Below are 23,549 nucleotides of genomic sequence, written 5' to 3'. Positions count from 1 at the left end.
CCAGCTAATAAACTTTTCAGAGTGATAAACAGCTATTTGGAATGAAGGGGAATAGAGGATAGGACCCTGCAAAAGCAAAAGCACCTCAATTCATCAAAATCAGCGACAGAATGCTTTCTGTCTCAGCCATAAAATGTTATGCTTTGAGGCATGAAAGCTACCGAGAAGGGAGAGTAATTTAACTCCTGAGTGAAAACAGCAATGTCCCTTCCTTGGGCTGTGAGACAGGGTGCTTGGAGCTGAAGCTACTGCTGTTGGGCAGCATACATGAGGATTCTTCCCCTTTCCCTTGCTTGTGTATGCATATGTCTGTTTAAATTTCTTTTAATTCTTGTGTGTCATGACCTAGCAAAAGTTTTTAAATGAGTTGAAAATTATTTGCACAGAGCTCAACATGTTTGCTGGCCTACAGTGGCAATGGTCTATGAACAAACTAAACCCATGTAACACTCCTAAGCAAGTTTGACTGGTATTGAGAAGTTTAGATCCAAAATTTCCTAATCCTCAGAGGGATAGAAGAAGAGGCAGCATGTCAAATCCTTTCCATCATGTGGCCTGCCACTCTGGTCTAGTTTATATCTTCTTGGTTATGGTTGCTTATTGTTTTTCGAGACCAAGAGAACCTAATAAGCTTGCAACATCACTAGTGCCTTGACTCTCAGGGATTTAAAGACTAATTTTGAATCACAGAATACCTCGAGTTGAAAGGGACTTATAAGGATTTTTGAGTCCAACTCCCTGCTTCTTGCAGAACTACCTAAAAGTAGAGCATCATCCAGACACTCCTGGTATTTCTTTGGCATAAGAGGCAAGATTCCTTCTGAGATCGACAGCTAATTTTACATTACATTAAGTGCCCCCAGTTGCCTTCCTACGGGTATATGAGAGAAGCAGTTTGACATCAGGGAGACAAGTTTCTGATGGACATCACTGAATGCTCAAGTTTAGGAAATGGGATCCTCAAGTAGCTGCCTGAGCTCATATGCTAATCAGTGGGTTTCCAGCTGAAACAGTCACAGGAACTGGAGCACAATCCATCCTACAAAACAATACATGCATGACTCTAATGATAAGGTTCTACATTCATTTAATGCCATGTGACTAATTGTATCTGCCATCTGATACACAGTGTATCTGAGAGATGTGTCAAGCTAGCAGATTAAACAGAACTGCAGAAGACTTGTGCTTTTCTGGACACATTGTGAAGACCAGAAAAGGTGTCCCAGGACCTGTGCCATTAGAATGCCAATGTTTAGACAACTGTAAAGGCTTGGACCCCCATTGATTGTGATGGGATCTTATATGCTTAGCTCAGCTGGACATACTCTGAGTTTACGTGTCTTAGGAGCTAAATGTCACTGCAAAATACTTCCATATTTTCAGCTTTTTGAAGGACATGGATTAAATTAATTCTTCTATACTCCAGTTTCGCAAGAACAACTGCCAAAATATCTCTTATTTTTTAATAAAGCATGGTTTTAGGTGGGAAAGGGTAGAAAGTCTTTCATATACAGCTTTGATAGTGTGTCCGAGAACAAACTGGATAACCTTGAATCCTCAAAGGACTCTTATTAAGTACACACTTACTAGGGTGTACTTCACAGCATGTATATGGCAGTCGGCCAGTTCAGGAAGCAAGAACTCTCAAATTCACATATCCCAGAGAAATAAAACAGAAGTTCTCTTTCAATTCTGGAAATTTCAGATACCATTTCAAGTTCTGAAATATTTGTATTTAGGAAGTTCAAGGATAGTTTAATTTAATGTCTTCTTATTGTTGTTGTCTTGCTAGATTCTTAACAGTGTCATGCAATATTCATAGAATGATTTTCTGAGTTCAAAGTCCCTTACAAAAGCCAAAATTAGATCTCAAACAAGTAACACACTTTCTACATAAGCAAGGACAATAAGTGTATGTCACTGTTGGTTATGGAACAAAACATTTTTTGTTTTAAATATAAAAATTCAGACAACATTTAAAAAAATTATTGAAAAGTAATCTTATTTTACAAGCTATGTAAGAAATATCTCTATATTACTACACAAAATCCTAGTCAAACCAGAAGCATTTCTTGAACCTTATAGGGAAATAACTAAAGGTTCTAAAAGATTTGTGAAGAATTGGAAAGTTTACTTAATCCAGTGTGGTTTCCTAAATTACACAAAAATTATTTTTATATTAAATATAGAAAATATCATGTTTAAAATATCATTCTCAATGCTAACAAATATGGAACTTCCTATAGTTATGCAAATGTGGTGTCAAATCAAACAAATGAGGAGAATTTCAGCTCTGCATATTCTGACACCTGAATTTAGGAGTCTGTATCTAAAATGGGCATGTAGTCGATGGAGATCAGAGGCTTCCTTAATTTATCTAATTAGTTAAAACAGCTTAGATCAGATAGATATTTAGTGCCATCTGAAACTCTCTAGGGTACCCTCTAATCACTGTTCCAGGAAGAAATGACGCATTTCTTAACATCATATGGTTATCTCAGATATTGCAGGACATCTCAAATTTGTATCAGCATGTATTGGCCACCACATCAGACTACTGAAACTACTGCAGATTTCTGGACGCAGTTCTTAAATTTGTATTGTACTGGAAGTGAAAAATGCTGAGCAAGGGAGTAGATCTCTAAGTAAGAGTGGTTTTAAATTCACGCAGTGGAAAACTAGAGCATTAACAAAAAGCAGTCCATCTTTAGATTAGAAGGTAAAACTGGAGTCTGAAGAAACTAAGATTGGAAGGGGATTAACCATATTTAAACAAAGAGAACCATGGAATGGAATTTTTAGATAGTAAATTCACTCCCCAAAATAGAAACTTGCATTGTTCTAAACCACAACAATTAAATAGCAAAATGTCTTTTCCCTTAAAAACTATAAAAGTATGTCCCTGTGTTAACTATTGATTCTGTCCTTGCGCTGAAAATTTGTTCTAATTGAATCTAGCCTAATAATGAGACTGCAGCAACTCATTTTATGGGATGTACCTCTGCCATAGAGGGGTATGATTTAACTTCCTAAACCTGAGTGACTGATGCTCTTTGAAAGCTATAGAGTACTGAGAAACCCACATGAGGCTTGGAGATACAACAGAAGACTTATGCAAGTCCTAAGCTCTTCTGAAGCAGCAGCTGATCTCCGAACAGTCTACCCAGGGGTTTCTAAAGTGACACTACATGCTTACATTTAGCAAACTCAATCCTCTCCATTATGTCTAATGTTCTGCTCAAAGTGCACACAAGGCACACTTTTTCTCTTACTTCATCAACAAGCCCTTGCTAATAAGGCAGTTGATATGATAACACATCACAGAAAATCTTTTTGTGTATAGTTTTCTATCTTATATGATTCTGTACCATAAATAAAATAATGGGGAATACTATTGTCCCTTGAACAACAGATTCTTCATTTTATTATTCAAATATTTCCCCTTTATTTTATTAAAACATAGCAATTGTGCTCTGTTGCTGGCCAGAATGTAAAGTTTAATGCTGTGTATTTCTAGTTTTATTTAGATCAAAGCATTGTCCCTATAGTAACTGAATCTACAGCTTAACAGCATTGCACAATTTCTGGTAGGGTAGTGAAAGCAGGACATAAAAATAGCTCAAAACAGCAACAAAAACCTCTGGAGAGATCTCATTTCAGGAGAAAAAAAATATTTGAATGCAAATCCAGTTCCCTCAAGGACTCTGCTCTTCAAAGGAACACCGATGATTTTAAAATAGAAGGAAGTTCCCTCTGAGAAAATGTGAGATGGTATTGACAGCTACTATGCATTGATAGAAATTATATGTAAGTTACATCCACACCTCTTTGGCGAAATTTCACTTTTTTTTTGTGAGAGGAAAAAGTGACCATTACTGATATATGCGTGCACATACACATAGTATGTGAAGGCCTAGATGTCTGAAATATGAAGACAGAAATATAATTCAGTAGTAGGTCACTACAAGTTAAATACAAACAGAAAAAACCTAGAAAAGACAAATTACAACCCCCCAATAACCAAAAATTTTAGAACAATCCCTAAACTGATCTGTAATGCAAATTATTAAACTGTAATGATGAAAAAGAACTTTGCCTATATTTTCATGTCACCAGCTGCCACTCTAACCCGCCACCTGCTTTCCAAATGTGCTCTAGATGCTGCTGCTGGTGGTTCTGTATCCCTTATAGACATTAAGGTGTCTTAGCATGGCTGGGTAAATTGCTGCAGCAAGGATTTAGGTGGGTGAATGGAAGTGTCATACTTCAGCTGATATTTATGATACTTATTTTTCTCTTGAAATTTTAGTTTCGTATCTCCTCTAATATGCTCATAAGTGTAAAGAGGGCTATTATTCTTTCTTATTCTTAGAAAAATCAAAGACTTTAAATGTAAGGGTTTAACTCTGGAAGGATCGTGCAAAATGCAACAGTTGGGACATACTGCAGTGCAACAATTGGAAAGGAATCCCAAATTATATCTTTCAAAGCATTTCCTTCTTTACTGTATTTAAGAGAATATAAATATGCTCATAAGGGGAATGGGAAGGGAACTGTATGCTGAATCTCAGGGTCAGTTTTCCAAATTTCAGTACAGCCTTACTTGCTTTAGAAGCACTAGTTTTGTACTGGTTCTCTTACAGGTGAAGATTTTTGTCATGACAGCAAAACCAATTACCATATAATTCTCTCTCCAATACAGACTCAAGTAGATTATTTTTAGCTTGATAGGTATGCAAACTTTTTTTTGTAGTGCACAGAAGGATGGGTCTTTGTTGTTTTAAGCAGCATCATGCACAGAGGCTCCACAGTGTGAAGCCTGTTTTTTCATCCTCATCTGTCTTGTTATCTGCAGTGTTTTCAGTCAGTGTCTTCAGAAGTTTTAAATCAGCACTTTTCTCTTTCTAAAAAGATGTTGCAAATGTATGTAAATAAATGAACACATGTGAAAACACAGGAAGTGAAGCAAGTATAATTAATCTTGGCAGATACTTTTAAAATAAAAACTGGCTCGTCAGCAAAGGTTTTACACCTGCGTTACAAAGTGTTTGAAAACAAGATTTATTACAATGGAAGTGTTGATGCACAACAACAATTTGGAACTGCAAATGTACTTCGTTCTTTACCATGCCTTACACCTTGGGCACTTAGATCCATCTACATTTAGTGACAAGGCAGGAAAGACCACAGACTTGTCTTCTGGGTGAGCTGTCATTGCTACCACATATTATTCCATAGATCAGCCATGTGAACAGATTGTCTGATGAACTGACATAGTTCAAACAATGTTTGAAGCTCCTACAGGTTTAAACTGTGTCAGAAATTTCTGATGTTGGGTAGTCAGTGGTCTACACCAGAAAGGGGGTTCTTATGTGAAAATACTGATTTCCAGGGAACAGAAGTCACCTATTTTTGCCTCATCAACCACATTCAAACATTAGGACAGTCAAGCTCTCCTCTTCGCTATTTCTTCTCTGCTACCTTGACTGCTCATTTGTTTTAAAAAACTGTCACACCTAGTTCTACCCATGCAGTTCATAGTAGGTCTGGATGCCAGTCACTTCAGTGGAGCAGAACCAGTCCCTCTCTTTTTCCCTCTTTCTCTTTCTCTCTTTCTCTCTCTTTCTCTTTCTTTTTTTCTCTCTCTCTCTTTCTTTCTCTCTTTCTTTGTCTCCCTTTCTATTAGTCTCCTTCTATTATCAATACACTAAATTACCATAGTTATCAGTCTAGAGATCAGTCTATGCTGTACTCATATATATACATATACTTACTAAACAGTAGAGCCCCTTTCTATGCACTTCCCACCATTTCTGCATTTTATTAAACTGCATGGTGAATCTTTACATTGTCCAACATTGCGACCAGAATTGGGGTGTCCTTCTGGAGTGCCTGGTGATTTAAACCCTTGATTGATGCTTGTACGAACTTGAACATCAAAAATGCAACCTTAAAAAAAGAAAGAAAGAAATCAATGAAGTTTAAAACAGACATAGGAAGTCAAACCAAACCAAACAACAGGACAGTGGAGAGTCTGCTCTCCTAGTGGTGTCACAGAATAGTTAGCCTAACTTAATTCATCAGTATTTCTGAATCATATTTATGGATCCATGTGCTAATTTATATCCTGCAAAACTGAAGTTGATGCCATATAGTATATCTTTTTGGATCAAATCCTAAGTAACTTTACAAAATATACACAAGCATCCAAGTGATGTAAAGTCACATTTAAAGGTAGCCCTAAGCACTTTAGAGATGCTACCCAGATATATACATAAATATATATAGAAAAACTAAAAATCAGGTTTTAAACCACTTTAGTTAAACTAGTACAGTAATGTATTTGGAAATGTTCATACCTTTCTAAATCTGATTTATACAATTTAGCTGAGATAAAGTGAATTCCCACAGTGTCTGAAAGCTTGAGAATAGGAGCTTTTTAGCAGTGCATGCCAGAGGCTCTCTGATTAATATTAAAATCAAGGAAAGGATATGATATGGAGATTGCAAGTAACTGTTACACTGTTTTTTAAAACATCACTTAATGTGAGTTTTTGCATGATTCACTGAAATCACATAAGAAAAAGACTTGCACCTGAAAGACCCAATGAATATCCAATAGGATTTTTTATAGTCATATACTGTGTATAAGTAATACCTATAGCAAGATCACTAATTTAACTACAGTTAGAACAATGTTATTAAAAATAGCTTTCTTAGACAGGCTTTTCCATATTACACACATTTCATAATTCTGTCTATATTGATATATAACTGGTTATTCAGAAACTCATTATAAACAATATAAAAATAGCTTAATTTGATGATTATTTTCAATCTTTGTATTATTGTTCTTTCCTGTTTACAGGGTTGGTTTTTAGGCCACCTTATGCTTGGTAAATCCTAACTAATGTTTCATCTGTTTATCAGTAGCAGATAAAGCATGTTCTGTTCTCCTGAGTATTGCTGAAGTGCTAAGAAAAAGCAGCCCAGAGCTCTGTGTAAACAATGGAAAGCACAGTGAGTCCCCAAGGACTGCTAAGATCATAATGGAAAATAAACTGGCATTTGTGTTGATGACTAATTTAACTGTACCAACCACAGTCTAACTGTGCCATCTAGGTTAGAAGCAGCTCTTGAGCACTGGAACAAAGCAAGTAGTAGGTACAAGAGTATTTTGACCCAGCTTTGTAAGTTCAACAGAAACTTTAATTTCCCTATTTTTTCTGATTCTTAGTCATGCGGCTGCAGATGAAAGAGTCAGAGCAGGAATCTGAGCCTGTTGTAGCAAACACTATACAACCTTCTGCAGAGGGATCAGCTGACCTTCTCTCTGACCTGAATTCCCTTAGCTCTGCCAGTTCTGGGCCCCTTTTAATGAGAGGCTGCCAACTATTCTGAATAATGGAGAGGTTTTCTGACAGAGCCAAGTTTGCGAGAGGAACTCAAGCTTTTGAGTTTGTGAGTTAAACTTAGTGAGATTCTGAAGATCAGTTTTATGCAATTAAACTGAAATCAGACATCAAGACAGTGCACTCAGAGATTATACACTACCTTTTTGTTTGTAATCTTTTGTCTTGGGACTCCTTTGACCACACTTGGAGCTTCCTGCAAAGACTTTTTTTACTTTCAATTTATTTTATAGCTTTCAGCCCAGTTAAGCAGAGCTCACAAACCATGAAAGAGCCACCAGGAATGGATTAAGTAAACTTCAGAGATTATCATAAGAAATATGAATTCATTACTCAGCTTTACTTTTTCTTTCTTTTTTTTCCTGATATATCTTTATAGTTCAAAGAATTTTTTCCAAAATTTCTCACTAGCTTCCCTTACTGCTTGTAAACACTTGGCACTAATCTGACAAAAAAATGCACAAAGCAAGCATTTTCAAGAATATGTACTAAAAAAGAAGTAAGAGAACTGACAGAAATAGATACATGGATAAAACCTTTTCTATCTGAATGCCATACTGAATTTACAGATGTCTAAAATTCTACCTATCCTAAAATGCTTTGGTTTTCCCATTTTTCTTGATTGGTTGTGAGTGGGGTGTTTGTCTAAAAGAGAAGCTAGTTCAGAACTCACTTTCCTTCTGTGACATCTGCGATGCAGGAACATAAAGATAAGTAGTCTTTACTCTGGCAGGCTTGCAATATATTCTACTTTATCATGAATTTAAACTTCGACCAAAAGGCTACATTTGTATCTATATGGAACTCATCTGTGTTCTGGGTTTACTTTCTCTTAAATAAAAGTACTGGAGCACCTAGAATTTTATTTACTTCTTTTGCAAAATATGAAGAGGTGGCTCAGTCAGCACGAAAGAGGTTCTTCAACAGTTCAGCTTTATGGTAACAGCTTCTTTTGCCTATTTACTCCTCCATTTAATAGTATTTGCTGTCAAAGAACAGATTACTTCCATAGCTATACTTCATCCTGCTTACGAACAGGATCATGGGAACAACCAGTTGCTCCTCTCTCTGCTCCTCACTTATTTCTGTATGCAAGCCCTGGCTCTCCATCAATTACGTCCATGGCTGGAGACTACATCCTGCTGTCATGGTAGCACAGAGCACGAAACATCAGAACTCTTCCTGACACCAGATTTCTTTATGCCTCTCTCAGAGATGGGAGTTTGGAAATTCAGCTGTAACTTCCAGCTTTTTTCAAATACTTATCTGTCTCACTTTGTGTGAGTCATTGTGTTGAGTTGTGCAGACCTTTGAACGCAAGGTGGTTGGTTTTATACTCCCACTTCAGATTGTTCATAATCAGCAGGCTGAGTCTCTTTGGACACAAGATTTGCAACTACCTAAAACCCACATTTGACTTTTTATAGCAGCTGCAGTGTGCTCTGTTACACATCTCAGAAAACTCTCAAAGGTCCCTTAATTACACTGTTATAGGAAACGAAAAAAGAGCCAAGCATTTAAGTAAACCATCCTACCATCTCATTTACAAAAGGCTCTTGTAAACCCACGAGGAGCCTCAAATTCAGATGAAGCACAGAGAGCCTCAAACTCCACACGAACTTGGCTCCTTCATCTGAGCTCTACCTTTACTAGTTTCTTCAGCTTCTCTTAGGGGCTGAAAGAAGTTTTGTAAATTGCTTATGGTACCATCAAATGTTAATAAGCCTTTCAAAAGAGTCTATAGGTGCTGATGTCCAAATTTTCTAAATTTAAAATTCCCCAACTTTTGATTACTAAATTACAGCTTATTAGAGACATTTTAAGTTTCCTCCTACTCCATGGAAATTACTTGAAAAACTACTAAAATCATACATGTAAGGGAGGAAATGGTCTGAAACAGTAGCTGTACAGAGTAAAAATTCTAAATTATTGCACTGGGGACATTTAGTCTGCAGCAATAAGGCTGGCCTCAATGTTTCTTCATCCAATAGTGATTGCTTACAAAAGGAGAGGTACACTCTGGTATTAGAAGCAAAATGGTTTTAATAAATCATGTCTTTAAACGCAGCCAACAGCAGTTTCCAAAAGTCTGAGTGCTTTAATCAACTATGTGCTAGATAAATTTATCTTGACTGTCACTTCCAGAGTTTTATTGTGAGTTCCCTACAGCTGCAAATTGACTGAAGTAAAATAGTTCAGAATTTTCTTTCATGTTGTTGGTATTGCAGTTCCCACTCTGGAGAAGAGCAAAGGAGGTTTACTATTCTGAATGTCAGGGGCAAAGAGTAAATTGTTTATGTGCTACATGATTGACAAAATTTTGTACTAAATACTTCTTTTTAAAGAGTAAGAAAAATCAATAACTAGTACAGTAACTAACAGTACATGAACTTCGATTTTTTTTTTGTTTTGAAAGATTATTCATACTGCATTTGTAGAAATTCAGCCATTAAAATACAGTTGCAACTGTTTCAAAAGGTTTATGGCTAAAGTGAAGCACCAGAGATTCCTGTTGGTCACCCCTGACATTAACATGTCCATAAGTAAAGCCAGAAGTGCTTCACAAATATTGACCCAACTAAAATACTTGCACAGACATTAGGTTTTATGATATGCCAATTTGCAAGCTGTTAAGAGGCTAGGATAAGTATAACTATACAATCCATACCTCCTGAAAGGACAGAGACAGCTGAGATATTAGTTATTATGACTTTCTGACTGAATAGTTGACCATAGGATATGAAATCAATTTTGAGGAAATTTCTGTTAAGAAAAAGAAGTAAGGTGATGCCTGGAAAACAGGCAGTTACATGGTCTTAGTGCAGATAGGGTGTAGTAGCATATGAAAGTGAATTTTATTGCTATGCTTGTCTTTGATAACATGCCCCCAGCTTTATAACTGAGAACTCAGACTTTGTTTTACTATTGCAAAATGTTTTCTTTTTGTTTGAAAGGCTTTCCAGTCCTTAAAATAAATCCAAGTTTACCTCACAAATATCAAGCACATTGTTTCTAAGGGAATAAGGAATGCAAATAAAGTGTCACAAACAAATCCTTTGCTTCATTGCTGATTTGGCAGGAGTTGAATTCAGATTTATACAAAGCTTCAAATATTAGTTTTGAGGCAGAAATTAGTATCTGCTAGATAAATATTCCCAAGAGGAATTACTTAGGTCCTGTCTGGAGACCTAGATCATAATGTTTGGAAAAAAAATCAGATTTCGTGATGTCCTATCAGAAAGAAGGTTACAGCATGAAAGCTATTACCCAAACTAGCACTGCTAGTCACAGTGGGAGAAGAATCTAAACTACCACAGGGAAACGAAGTCCTTTTGAAAAGATGTTGTAGAATGGGGACACATAAGAAGAGTTTATATAATGGAGAACTTCCATTTTTAGCAGAAACAGAAAGTATTAAAAATATTTAGTAAAGCCTGTTTTTGCATCATATTTCTTAGGCTATCATGGTGAAACAATGAAAAAGCCACAGGAATTTCATCCAAGGAAATTCAACAAACCCAATTTGTTTCCTGATAAGACAGAGATTTTATACCTTTCTTTCACTGGCAACTGAAACAATCTAATGCATGTTTTAAAAGGAATTGAAAATGGTGTAATCTTTACCTTGAAAGCCATTCTTAAATCTGGGTCCCTTTGGTAGGAGTTCTGGAGTATACTCACGATAACCTCCTAAATAAAACTGACTGAAGACATTGAGTCCAACCAGCCTCCCAGGAGAAGTGACAGTTTTATTCTTCTGATCATCCACCTTTCAATGAGACATTTATATTTGTTACAACAAAGGAATTTGCCTTATTTAGGAACCCCTAAGGAAGACAGTCCTCCCAGCTTTACAGAGAAACACAGAAATAATTTTTAATCCTTCCATATGAAATGTGAAAAAATACAGAGAACATTTTCCTTCTAAAGGAATTACTTTTTTACCTTCAGCCAGCCTTTTTGGAGATTTCTGCCAAGATGGATGACATGAATATGGAGTGTCAGATCAAGTGCCTTGCTGATGATCGTTGCTGTGCCAGAACCTAGATTGTAGCTATATACCACTCTCCCATTACGGAGTCCTAACTCCAAGAAATCATCTCCATTCAGACCTGAAAACACAAAAAAATAATAACTACTTATTCTAGGATTTAGTAAATACCAGTACATAAAATATTCTCCAAATCCACTGAAAAGGTAGCAGTTTAGAATATTTTAGCCAGGAAGGTTTTAAGCCTCTTAAGTACTTCTAATAATCTGTGCCTAACTTGTAATGCTATTTCCAGTATTTTTGTGGATTTAAAATAGAAACTGCAGGGATTTTAAACATTTATAGGCTTTTTAAAGGAAGACCTTTTTCACACTGCAGTTAAGTTAGTGATCTTCACAAAACCTGTTGACCGTGGTGGATTTAGAAGTCATTGCTGTTCCCTCCCCATGGAACATGAATAAATTTTCAACTTTTTCCAAAATCTAAAAAAAAAATAATTGAAATTTCAAGTTGCGTGTGAGAACAGGCCTTGACTTAATCCTATTCCAGTATGCTTCTAACTTTCATGTTAGGTACTTTAACAGCTTCAAAACTTGCAGGCACCTGCTGCTGTGAGGCAAGGGGAGTAGCAGGGACACGTGCCTGAAGAAGCTCTAGTAACTTCTATCAAGCTCCATCTGCTGCCCTTGACTCAATAGCACCTGGAGACTTTATTGTACCTGCCCTAGATTAGGGTGGCTCTAGATTGTTCATTACTGGTATTTCTCCGGTCAGAACAGCCATATGCTTTAATTCTCTAAAGCTTTTCTAACTTTCAGGTTAGAACCCATTAATTTTCAAATTTGAAATAAATAATTTAATTTCTTTGTATTTATATGATATATAAATATAATTGCAGCTTGTGTTTTTCAGTCACCATACTATAAAATCTCATTTGAAGGATTTTAAGTCTGACTTAAAGCCTATGAGTAAGAATTCAAGTCTTGGACCTGTTTCTTGTTGTCCAAGTAAACACGTTTTTACACTGGCATCTTTGAAGAGAATTCAGTCTCTCATGCAGGCAAGAATGGAATCACCATTGTTTAGAGAAAACATGATCAACTTGTTTCTTCTTAGTAATCTCATCCTTTTACATATACACTTTGTACAGTAAAAGAACCAGGATACAAAAAAAGGTGAAGGAGAAGAATGTACTCACTCTTGCATTAGGATGTCCTGAATTGAAATTCAAAGCCACCTATTTATTTTTAGAAGTCTCATGTGAATTCGAGCAATTCAGTGCTCAATTTCATGCCTGCACACTGTGCTTTATTTGATATTTTCTTCTGTTTTCATAAGGCTATCTCATTTTGTATTTGTTTCTGGGAAGGTCTCTTCCTATTTGTTCTTCCAGAATCATATGGTGACCCTCATTTCAGATGTGTCTTGATGCCTCTGCCTCAAATGCATGGGAAATTTGCTTCATTTGCAAAAGATAAAACAAGCTTTACCCCAAGAAACAATGATACCTATATTGTCCTCCCACTGAAGTTCTGCATACTGCTGTTTCACAGCCAGAACTGCCATATTCCCCTTATCTCATATACTGTAAATGAACATGCTGCATTAGCAATGTGGGGGGCAGGGAGTGATTTTTCTATACAGAAGTTTGTTTTTTCTATATAGTATTTTGATACAACAGGAATATATCGAAAAAGAAAATCTTATCTCAAGGACTGTGAATACACTGCCTCTGTAGAAAGTGGGCAGTTACACTGAGTTATATAGAACAGAAACTATTCATTTTTTATTACAATGGTTTGTTCATGACTGAATGAAATTCCATTACTTTCAGTTCCACTGGCACGTTACCAGTGAAGTATTTCCAAACTGAAAATAACAATTCTTTTTAAAAAATCATTACTAAAGTTTCTATTTTCAACAATGTCTACAAGTACTTACATGATTTGACCTGCAAAACTAGGGGAAGTACAGTAAAGACAAACCACTATTTAAAATGCTCTCTGAATTTTTAAAATGCTTTTTTGGAAATCAAAGAAATGCAACAGTGTCAAGACTCTACAAAAATGATGTGGTGAAGATAGTCATAGAATCATACCCTGCTAAGTGGTCAGAAGGAACCTAGAGTATCGTCTAGTCCCTTTCCTCCCTGTCATGGGCAGTGACACCTTCCACTAGATCAAGTTGTTCAAGGCCTTATCCAACCTGGCCTTGAATACTGCCAGAGCTGGGGCAGAATAATATAATGTTGAGTCTGCATAAATTAAACAGTTTTTAACTTTAACTATGTATTGGAACAGAATTTGATAGTAACTCACAGGAGGTTAGCCATGACATCGATGCCCATGGTTTGGGCAGAGACAACAGTGGAGGGGAATCAGGTAGGGTGCAGCAAGAGAATGCTAACTACAAGAAATGGGATAAAATGGAGAAAGGGGAAAATGTAAATGAAATATTAAAAATACCTCCTTATAGCAAGATCATAGGCTACAAAAACCCTCACACTCCTCCTGGTGAGAGTGTTATTGCTTGATACTCAGTAAATTGTTAGAACAACTGCATCTGCTCTTGGTGAAGTAAGTGAAGTTCACTTGGTAAGAAATTGCTTTCTGGTAATTAAAATGTAGGGTGCTCAGTCTTCCCAGCCATTTAAACTAAGGGGAAAACAGCAATTTACCAACAGCATTTTATCAGGTGCCTCATTGTTTTCTCTTTGCTAAGTGTTGCCCTCATTTGACAAGGGGATGCAGAAATGCATTATTATCATACTGCATTGTTCCCACACACACACAAACTATATACAAAGCAACAAAAAGACAGATTCTGCCTGACAACTGCATAATAAGCCTGGAATGCTAGTAATTCTCATTAATAAAAATGACGCTGGTAAGATCCTTTTTTAAAACTCAGGTCAGCTAAATATTATTGCAAGACCTACACTCCACAATCACTTGGAGAGTACAGCATACACCCTGCAGGCAGACCTTTTTGAGACAAATTCTACTGCAGCAAATTTTTTTTGTTCTCTTTTGATTAATGTAATAGAAAAAAAACCAGGTTATTTTGCACCACTGGTGTTCTGCATTGCATATTTGCATTTTCTCTATCTGGAGCAAAGGCAATGAATTAATTGGTACAATTTTTGTTTGGTTACATTTCCTGCAATTGGAAATGTTTCAAACAGGTGATTGAAATTCAGTTCCCAAGGTTGCAGAAACATGTCTGAATGTGATGGTTCATTCTTGTTGTTGAAAAGAATGTTCTAAAGATTCCTTTGTGTTTGTATTACATCAGAGCTGTGTACTATTCTTATGAAAATTTAATGATGGGGACACTGGCTTCTGAACACTGTTTTCTGAAAGACTAGATGGAAATGTTTTAGGTAACTTCAACTCTACACACCATTTCTACTCAGCTACTGAAAAAAGAAAGACAATATTTCCTCTGTCCGCACCAATAAGCGAAAGGAAAAGCTGCCTGGGAGTGAGTGGTGACTCTCCTAGGGATAAAATGTAGCATATGGAGCGTTCGACCTAGATGTAGTTAAAATAGCGTGAATGTAGTACAGTTAGCAGGATTACGTGTCTGACCATGTTTTGCTGAAGTTTGGAAGAAAACAGCAAAATCTGATTCACACAGAGACAGAGGCAGAGCTGAGTTTTGAGTTTAAATACACTCACAGTGGTTTAGTACGTATTTAAGTTAGGCTAATTTGGGTAATCAACCTGATAAATTAAGTAAATGTTCTGTACCAGGGTGTCATGGCACACTGAAGTACAGTTGATTGGTTGAGCTGCACTAGCTAAATTTGACAGAATCTTTGCAAATGAAAAGTAGCAGACTGAATTATATCACAGATGAGTAAACTGCTGAGCTGTTCTAAGCTAACAAGTTTTAGTTTGCATAGCAATAAACTAACAGTCTGATTCTTGGAAGTCTGCCACAGGGAGAAAGGAGAAGAAGCCCCAGAGGGTGCAGGAACTTAAGCAATGAAATTTAACAGAAAGCAAGACCTAAGAAAATATCAAATGTACTAATAAAACAATGGAGAATACTCTGTATCCTTCTGATGTGATATACTGCAGTTTTTTTTAAGACATATATGTTACTGCATCATGCCTCCCACAAATTGATTTTTAATGATGCATTTTGGGAGCTCAGTATCTTAAAACTGCTAATAATAATAAATTCTCCCCTCTTTCATCCTCCTGAAGTATTAATTTTCTGATACTCTTCAGCATTAGCATTGGGTTTCTGTAACTCATGGACCATATCTGCCAAACTCATGTGATGTTTTAGATATGGTAAAGCATCTACTATTGTAGTAGAGACTTATATTTACTTACCTAAATCACTCTCCATCACTGTGTTGGGTTTAGACGTAAAGACACATCACCAAAACTCCCTCCTAGACTTCAACAACCCAATAGACAATTCCAAACCCAAAAGTTAGGTCACATTCCAATTGCAGAAACAAGGTAAAAATAAATTACTCGCATCTTATGATCTACGAAGAATAAAGTAGTCTCTACTCTGACTACTTTACATCTGCATTAAATTTTCATTATGTGTTTTTCAACTTTCATCCACATTATAGCTTCTTTGTGGAGTAATGCTAAGATGGACAGAACACAAGTAGTATTTCTATTTTAGCCCATTGCAATTCTAATGCCATGCAGTCTGCCACAGAGTGGTACTGTGAAGAGATACCTTAAGTATTGCTAAAATCTTAGTACAAATGCTGTAAATAGATTTATATAACCTGCTTCTCAGCTGTGTTAATCAGATCAAGTTGAATGCTTTGCTATACAGACTGTGGCACAACTTACTCATAGCTACCTTGGGTCAACTTGCATTGAGTCGTCTCAGGGGTTAGAATCTCTTGTTTGACATGAGTAACACAGGGTGCAAAGCTAGCTGCCACAAGGTTGGGTTTCAGTGTTGAGTCCTGTGTGTCTTGGAAGTGGAACCACTGTGACAACAGCAGCAATTCATGGCTGCCCCTGTGGCAGGTCGAGACACAAGGCAGGATGGCTGTGGCATGTTGGATGGACAGACTGATTTTCCAATCAAGTAAGTATCAGCGGAAGAAGATTTGAGGCAGCATCTCAAAATTGCACACCGAATATATGTGATCAATAATGAAATTTATGTGTATGCCTGACAAGAGAGAACTTTGACTTTGTTTTCCGTTTCTTCTGTTCTGAAATATGCTACCTCAAGTGTCAAATTAACTGTTAACTTTAATTACTGGAAGCAGTTATATTTCTCCATAATGAAAAGAAACATTTATACAACATGATTGAATTACTGTCTTTACAAAACAATAAAGTATTGAAGAGATTATTTTCCCTCTAATGAAATTATATCCTAAAAAGAATCAAGAAAAACCTGTATATATTTTTATCCTACTTGTTTAATGAGTATTTGAAAGCGTATAAGGATAGGTAATACAAATAAAGCTTACCTTGGCCCTTCTGCCCAGTGAAAAAAATCAGGTTATCTCGTAAAGCTGAGTCGTGGTTTGCCAACTGAAATTTCAAGCGAAATTCATAGTAGAAGGTGATATTTGGGATTGTAGAATAAGCTAGGAATGAGGTATAGCCAAAGACATCTGTGCCACTGAAACTGGGTTGAGTAATATTAATAGCTGAATTTAAAAAAAAAAAATAAATTCTGTGTTAGGGCAAATTCTTTAACATATGTATTTGCAAACTCTATTTCCTAGCCTGGTTTAGAACTTAAGAACTCATAAATAAAATTAATTATTCATTATGTTGCAATGTTTTACACACATGCAGATACAGTTTGGCTTTCCTTTGAGGGTAAATGTCTTTATTTTTCAGCTTTTGTAAATAGGCTTATTTTTCAAATGAATTATTGGCAACTACTGCCATCTCCTGGATTCTAGGTAACATTGTTACTCTATTTGTAACAATTTGTACACTGTAATATTGACTCAAAACTTGGAGAGAGAAAACACACAAAGAAATTCTCCTCTTAAAGAAACGCCATCTCTGACAGGCATCTGACTGAAAGTGTGTACAAGGATGTGCTGAAGAGGTTATGGAGTAATAATTCTTCACAGGTAGAGGAAATAATGAAAAGAAGCCATATAAGGATGAATTTGCAGCACAGTGAATAGGACCTACGTGAATTACAAATAAAATCAGGTCTATACACGTCTGTATTGGTGAAAAGACAATAGAGTGCTGCTACTAAGCACCCCCACTGCCTCAAGGATTTCTTACTGGAATCCAGTAGCCAATTCCTGTAGTTGATGCCGAAAGCAGAGATCATGTAATGCTCATATTGACTACACAGTTTAGTTAAAACAGGAGAGAGAGGAAGAAAGTTGAGTAAAACTTAATCTTAAAAGACTGGGTATTGGAGTAGGTTTAAGATTTGAGCAGTTACGTCTAACCAGCCTGAGCACCAAATGTGACTGGATACAACTTTATTAATGAAAGCAATAAGAGAGATTGGGGAGGAAGGCATACAGAGCTATACCACGTACAAAACAGATTGGTAAGTGCTAGTAAAGTATTATAATCATCATCATCAATACTCCCCAAGTAAATCTACATTAACCTTTAAGCATCTGGCTTTGAATACAGTGTGGGAGAAACAATAACACATAATGGTGAAAATTTTATCATCATCTCTAGTTTGTGGAATCTATCTCTAAATTTGCAACGTGGTGTAAGATGCCAGGCCCTGAGCTACAAGCTCACTGAAGGGGTTTTACTTTAAAAATATAAAAGCTCCAACAATATCCACCCTCCGGACATATTAGAAGAGCCTTCAGCTCTTTTAAACACCTTAAGAGAGAGTGCATATGAGAAAAGCTGAACACATTTTCTCAGAGGGTACTTTTACTGCTAAACTTTAGAAAATAAGAGTACTTGACAAAAGTTTAAAGGGTAACATCCAACCAAAATAAAACATTTCACAAAGAATTGACTTAGCATATGCTAACATATACAACTTAGTAAAATCCAGCCCATCCAGTCTCAAGATACCCAAAATATTAAGAAAGGAAATCAGGAGAAGAAGTAAAGAAAGAGAGAGTAAAAGAGAAATATAGCCACTATCCCTACATCCTGCATAGATCCAACTGTAGGAGGCTAGAAGATGAAGTGTTCAAACATGTGGAGACCACACGTCTTCGGTTTTTTCTGCTCTGGCCCCCTGTGGCCACCTTTCCCAGGTGGGACTTTCATCCCACTGGCCATTCTGGGGCTCTGGGGTGTAGTGTGGGCAGTGCTCCTGGGCTGCCTCTGACTGAGAGCTGCCCAGAGGTTGCCCCAGGAGGCTCACAGAGGCTGAGGTATGGGATAGGGCATTGCCTCACCTTTGTAAAATTTGACCTGTCCCTTTCCCCCCGCCCTGCCCCTGCCACACACACTTGAGTTGGTCCAAGCCAATAATTAATATAATAATCTAGTTTCTCACACATGGAAAACCTGCCATATTGGTACTGAAGTTGCAGACATTGCCTTAGTACCTGGTACTTGCATTGCAGAAAAGGTGCAGACATAGGCATGACAAACCTTTTCTAGCACAGACTTGGAGTCTGCAGCAATACAGAGTGTACTGTCCCATTTATTAAGCACTGCTTCACACTTGTGACACATTATGTCTTGCTCTGTGATCTTAAATGTGAGCCAGGAAATTTCCATATGAAACAATGATTTTGTCCTAATTAGAAGAAAACTGGCAATGAGTTTGTTCTCAGCCAAGTCTGACTGAACATCATCTCAAGTCTCAGACCTTTGTGCTGGAAAAACACAACTCCTCATATTTAAATTTGGTGATTGTTTCAGTCCACCCATATTCCCTCAGCTTACTTGAACACGACTAAAATTGGCTCAAGTTCTGCATTTTTTGTTTCTCAGGAAGTTATGACACAAAGGTACCTCCTTTAATGCAAAGTATTATTCCTTTTTCCTTTCCTTTTTTCCCCCCTTTTGTTTCTTTCTTTCCATTTATATAATAAACCACAAAATACTTAAGAGACAAGAAGATTTTAAAATAAAGCAGACCTTTGGAATTATGGTCTTTTCCTACTTTGCTTTACAATGGAAAAGGCAAATTCTATCATGTACCTCCACAGAGCCAGGTAATTTGGTTCTCTGACAGAGATCACTGAAGAGTCTACTCCTGATGAGTTATTCCCAACATAAACACTTTATTCCCAGCATGAAGTATGTCATTGTTTCAGCAGTTTCCTTGGAGCTTTCTAACTGGGGAGTTATTTTTTACCTTTCTACTTGCTCCTTTTGGCATTCCCTCTAAAGATGGATTGAACACTGATGAAGAGTTTCCAATGTAAGAAAGCCATGGACCTGTTGGAACAAGTCCAGAGGAGGGCCACTAAGTTGGTCACAAGGCTTGAACATCTCTCCTGTGAAGACAGGCTGAGAGAGTTGGGGCTGTTCAGTCTAGAAAGGAAAAGGCTCCACGGATATCTTATACCACCTTCCAGTACCCAAAGGGGGCCTACGATAAGGCTGGAGAGGGACTGTTCTGTGAACAGGGCCTGTTGGGATAGGACAAGAACAAGAGTAAATGGCCTTAAGCTGAAGGAGGGAAGGTTTAGATTAGATATTAGGAAGAAATTCTTTACTGTAAGGGTGGTGAGGCACTGGAACAGGTTGCCCAGAGATATTGTGGACTCCCCATCCTTGGAGGTGTTTAAGGCTGGATGGGGCTCCGAGTAACCTGGTCTAGTGAAACATGTTCCTACCCATGGCAGGGATTTGGAACAAGATGATCTTTAAGGTTTCTTCCAAGCCAAACCCTTTTATGATTCTATGATTACATGAGCTGTGACATCGATGTCTACGTAACAGCTGACCACCCAATGTTGCACTTATATCAGTAGAAAAATTAGGCACATTTAGGATGCAGCGTCTTTCACATAAAACAACTACCTTATCCAGGTCAGGTGAACAGTATTCTAAAATCCTTATTTCACCACACCAAATAAAAGGGCACCATTGGGTTGTAAGTAAGAGTAATGTATTTCAGACTTCTAAAGATGGATAGGACATAGCCTACCTGCTCTGTATCCTACAAACCACTTCCCACTCTGCGTGTACTTTTTCTCTGGTCTTCATTGCCATAAAAGCTAAATGATTGTGAAATTCTGAACTCGTTCTTTGTAAAATCAAGGAAACAAATTTTTTTTTCCTGATTTTAAAGAATGTGAACCCTAGGGATCGTGGAAACCTAATTATTTTCACAAAATTGTGCACAAAGCCTGGTGCGTGTTGAAGAACTGAGTGTAGATCTCTGAGCTCCAGACTAGAGGATAGTCACGAATCATTCTTTGCTCCTGAGTACCAGAACACAGCCATTTTCAAACCATCTAACAAGAAGCAATTTTCCTGAGTGATGTCCATCTTTGACTACTTGAGCATCTCCTCTCAGCTCTTTATGGTCTTTTCATCCAGCTTTAACTGTGCATTTGGTTGGGGCCATGAAGTACATTCCATAATATATTCGTCATTGTAGGGGCTTAAGACATCCCTGCCATGCTCTAGGTTCCATACCTGGTAGTGGATACCACCAGTCAATAGTTTTTGGGATCAACAACTTATTTGAGGATAACAAAATGGTAAGTAATGCAAATCAGGGGTACAATTATCCAAGCAAAAACAATAGTAAATCCAGTATATCACTAGTAGTGGGCTAAACTTAATATCTGGACACACAAAGATTTACATAACAGTGGTTATCAGGAGACTGGCAGGAAGAAGGGCATGCATCTCCAGAGGAACAACTCACACCCACCAACAAGTTTAGGGAATTTAAAAAATTCCCTAGTTGGATTGTCCTTATTTAGTGTCGGCTACCTGAACTTGTTAATCAGCTGTCATACCCCAGCCCTGCTCCCTTCTGCTCTGGTCCTTCCCTGTGCATGCACCGTGCCTGGATGCTACCTGAAATGGTGGAGGAGCACCATATGGAGCTATACCTTCATTAGGCATGTGGTCACCACAGGAAGAAACACTGTTTAGGGCAATAGGAGTCCCACAGGCATTTTTTATGAAAACCATTACACCTTATTTTGGTTTACTTCACGGTTTTCTCCACCATGTTGAAGAAGTTTCTCATACCTAGTAGAAGTCAGATGCAGTATCTAATTAACTACCCTATCCTTAGCAGGTAGGCAGATGCAGTAAGTGTTTGCAAATAGTCCTCCCTATCCTTGTCTCTGGAGAGTAAAATGTATTTAGAAATGTTAATTAATACTGAGTAAAAAGCTTAAATTTCTGCCTAATTCAATCTATCTAGCTTGACAGATATTCCATAGTTTATCTGTTTCTGGACTGTTGTATATAGATTTTATACCACATTTTTAATCATGTTTCTTCTCTACACTGAGTTATTTATGAATAGATTTTTATTCAATCACATAAAAAAGTGAAAGGTCATCAGTAAATGGGCATCAGTGTAAAATATTGTCTTTGAGATTCCTTTCATTCAATGACCACACTCTTGCATATTTTTAACTTGGAAATTGAAAACCACATAATAATAACCCTGCGTGAAAAATACAGTGATTGTTAACACTGTGTGAAGTAAGACAGCTCCATGTTTTCCTTTTATTCTCTATGTTTTTGTTATAAAGCTATGGAGCCAAGACTGTGTAGAAAATTGCATAATCTTTTTCTTGAAACATAGTCCTTTTAAACATTTTTGTAAAATGTTTGCCACTGGCTGAAATAGCAGAGGGCACAGCTAACCCCACTGGATTATTTTTCTTTTCCTGTCTAGACACCATTCAAGCTGAATTCTGCCCTTGCTCTTAGAGTGCAGTCTGAAGTGGTAAAGAACACAGATGTGTCTCAATGTCTCTGATGATGAGCCTTGTAAAAACAGACTCCAGATTAACACCGTGCCTAAAACACACACTGCTCTGACAGAGTAGTGAAGTCTTTTATCAACTTTTTGTCCTTGCTCTTGTCCTGTGTCTCTCCGTCAGTTCTATGTCATTCATCATTGTGCTTTTGTGCATTCCCAGTACTGAACAAGTAATAACACATGATATGATATGTTCCATTGCCTCACAAACAAATAATGACAAATTATCCCATTATATAAATATATTAATATAGCCAACTACTTAATTCCTTAACATTTTACATCTTATCAGAGGTGAGCATAAAAAATGGGAGTTAAAAAAAAAAATCAACTTCAGTTTGAAAAAAATCTTAGCAAAGAGAAGAAAGTGACAAAGCTGAAAAAGAATAATGGTTTCATTTTCTTTGAATTTTCTGTTATGAGTTAATGTTCTTTCAGCATTCACTGCCAATACATCTTGAACCATAGCTTTACAAAAACAAGACAGATTAAAGGAATAGAAAGAGATGAAGACTTCAGGCTAGAGAATTGCAATCAGATAAAACACTTCTTTTATATTAACATTGACTAACTGCGAACACAGCTTAGTGTCTGGCTCCAGGATCAGCAGCCATATACACTGTGGGATGAGTAGTTCTCCTGAAGACCTGCTCACATGTTTCATAGACTCACAGAATTAAAGAATCATGAGTGTTGGAAAAGACCTTCACGATCATCCAGTCCAACTGATCATCCAGCACCACCATAATCACCATATCCCCAAGCGCCACATCCAAATGCCTCTTGAACACTGCCAGAGACGGTGACTCCACCATCTCCCTGGGCAATTTATTTCAATACCTGACCACTCTCTGAGTGAATTTTTTTTTTCTAATATCTAATCTGAACCCCCCATGGTGGCCATTTCCTCTTGTCCTTTCACTTGAGATACGGCAGAAGAGACAAACCCTCACCTCACTACAACCTTGTTTCAAATAGGTGTAAAGAGCAATGATGATTCACTTGAGTCTTCTCTTCTCCAGACTAAACAACTGCAGTTCCCTCAGATGCTCCTCATAGGACATGTTTTTCAGACCCTTCCCCAACTTCTATGCTTTTCTTTGAACACATTCCAGCACCTCAATGTCATTTTCGAAGTGCGGGGTCCAAAATTGAACACAGTACTTCAAGTATGGTCTCCCAGTGCTGAGTACAGTGGGACAATCACTGGCCTGTTGGCCACACTATTATTGATACAGGTTAGGATGTTATTGTCCTTCTTGGCCACCTGGACA

General features: G+C 37.2%; 1 protein-coding gene across 1 annotated transcript in view; it reads right to left on the bottom strand.

The window, feature by feature from the left end:
• The window catches only part of EYS (eyes shut homolog), a 766,416-nt gene that overhangs the window by 30,438 nt on the left and 712,429 nt on the right, over positions 1-23,549 (bottom strand). The window contains 4 exon segments of the mRNA XM_018077885.2: positions 5,775-5,949; positions 11,037-11,181; positions 11,358-11,524; positions 16,871-17,053. Coding sequence (XP_017933374.2) covers positions 5,775-5,949; positions 11,037-11,181; positions 11,358-11,524; positions 16,871-17,053 — 670 coding nt within the window.

Source organism: Manacus vitellinus, unplaced genomic scaffold (assembly GCF_001715985.3).
Source record: "Manacus vitellinus isolate BGI_N305 unplaced genomic scaffold, ASM171598v3 scaffold_4_pilon, whole genome shotgun sequence".
NCBI lineage: Eukaryota > Metazoa > Chordata > Aves > Passeriformes > Pipridae > Manacus > Manacus vitellinus.
The sequence above is the reverse complement of the archived record's forward strand: the minus strand, read 5'-3'. Positions and strand labels throughout refer to the sequence as shown.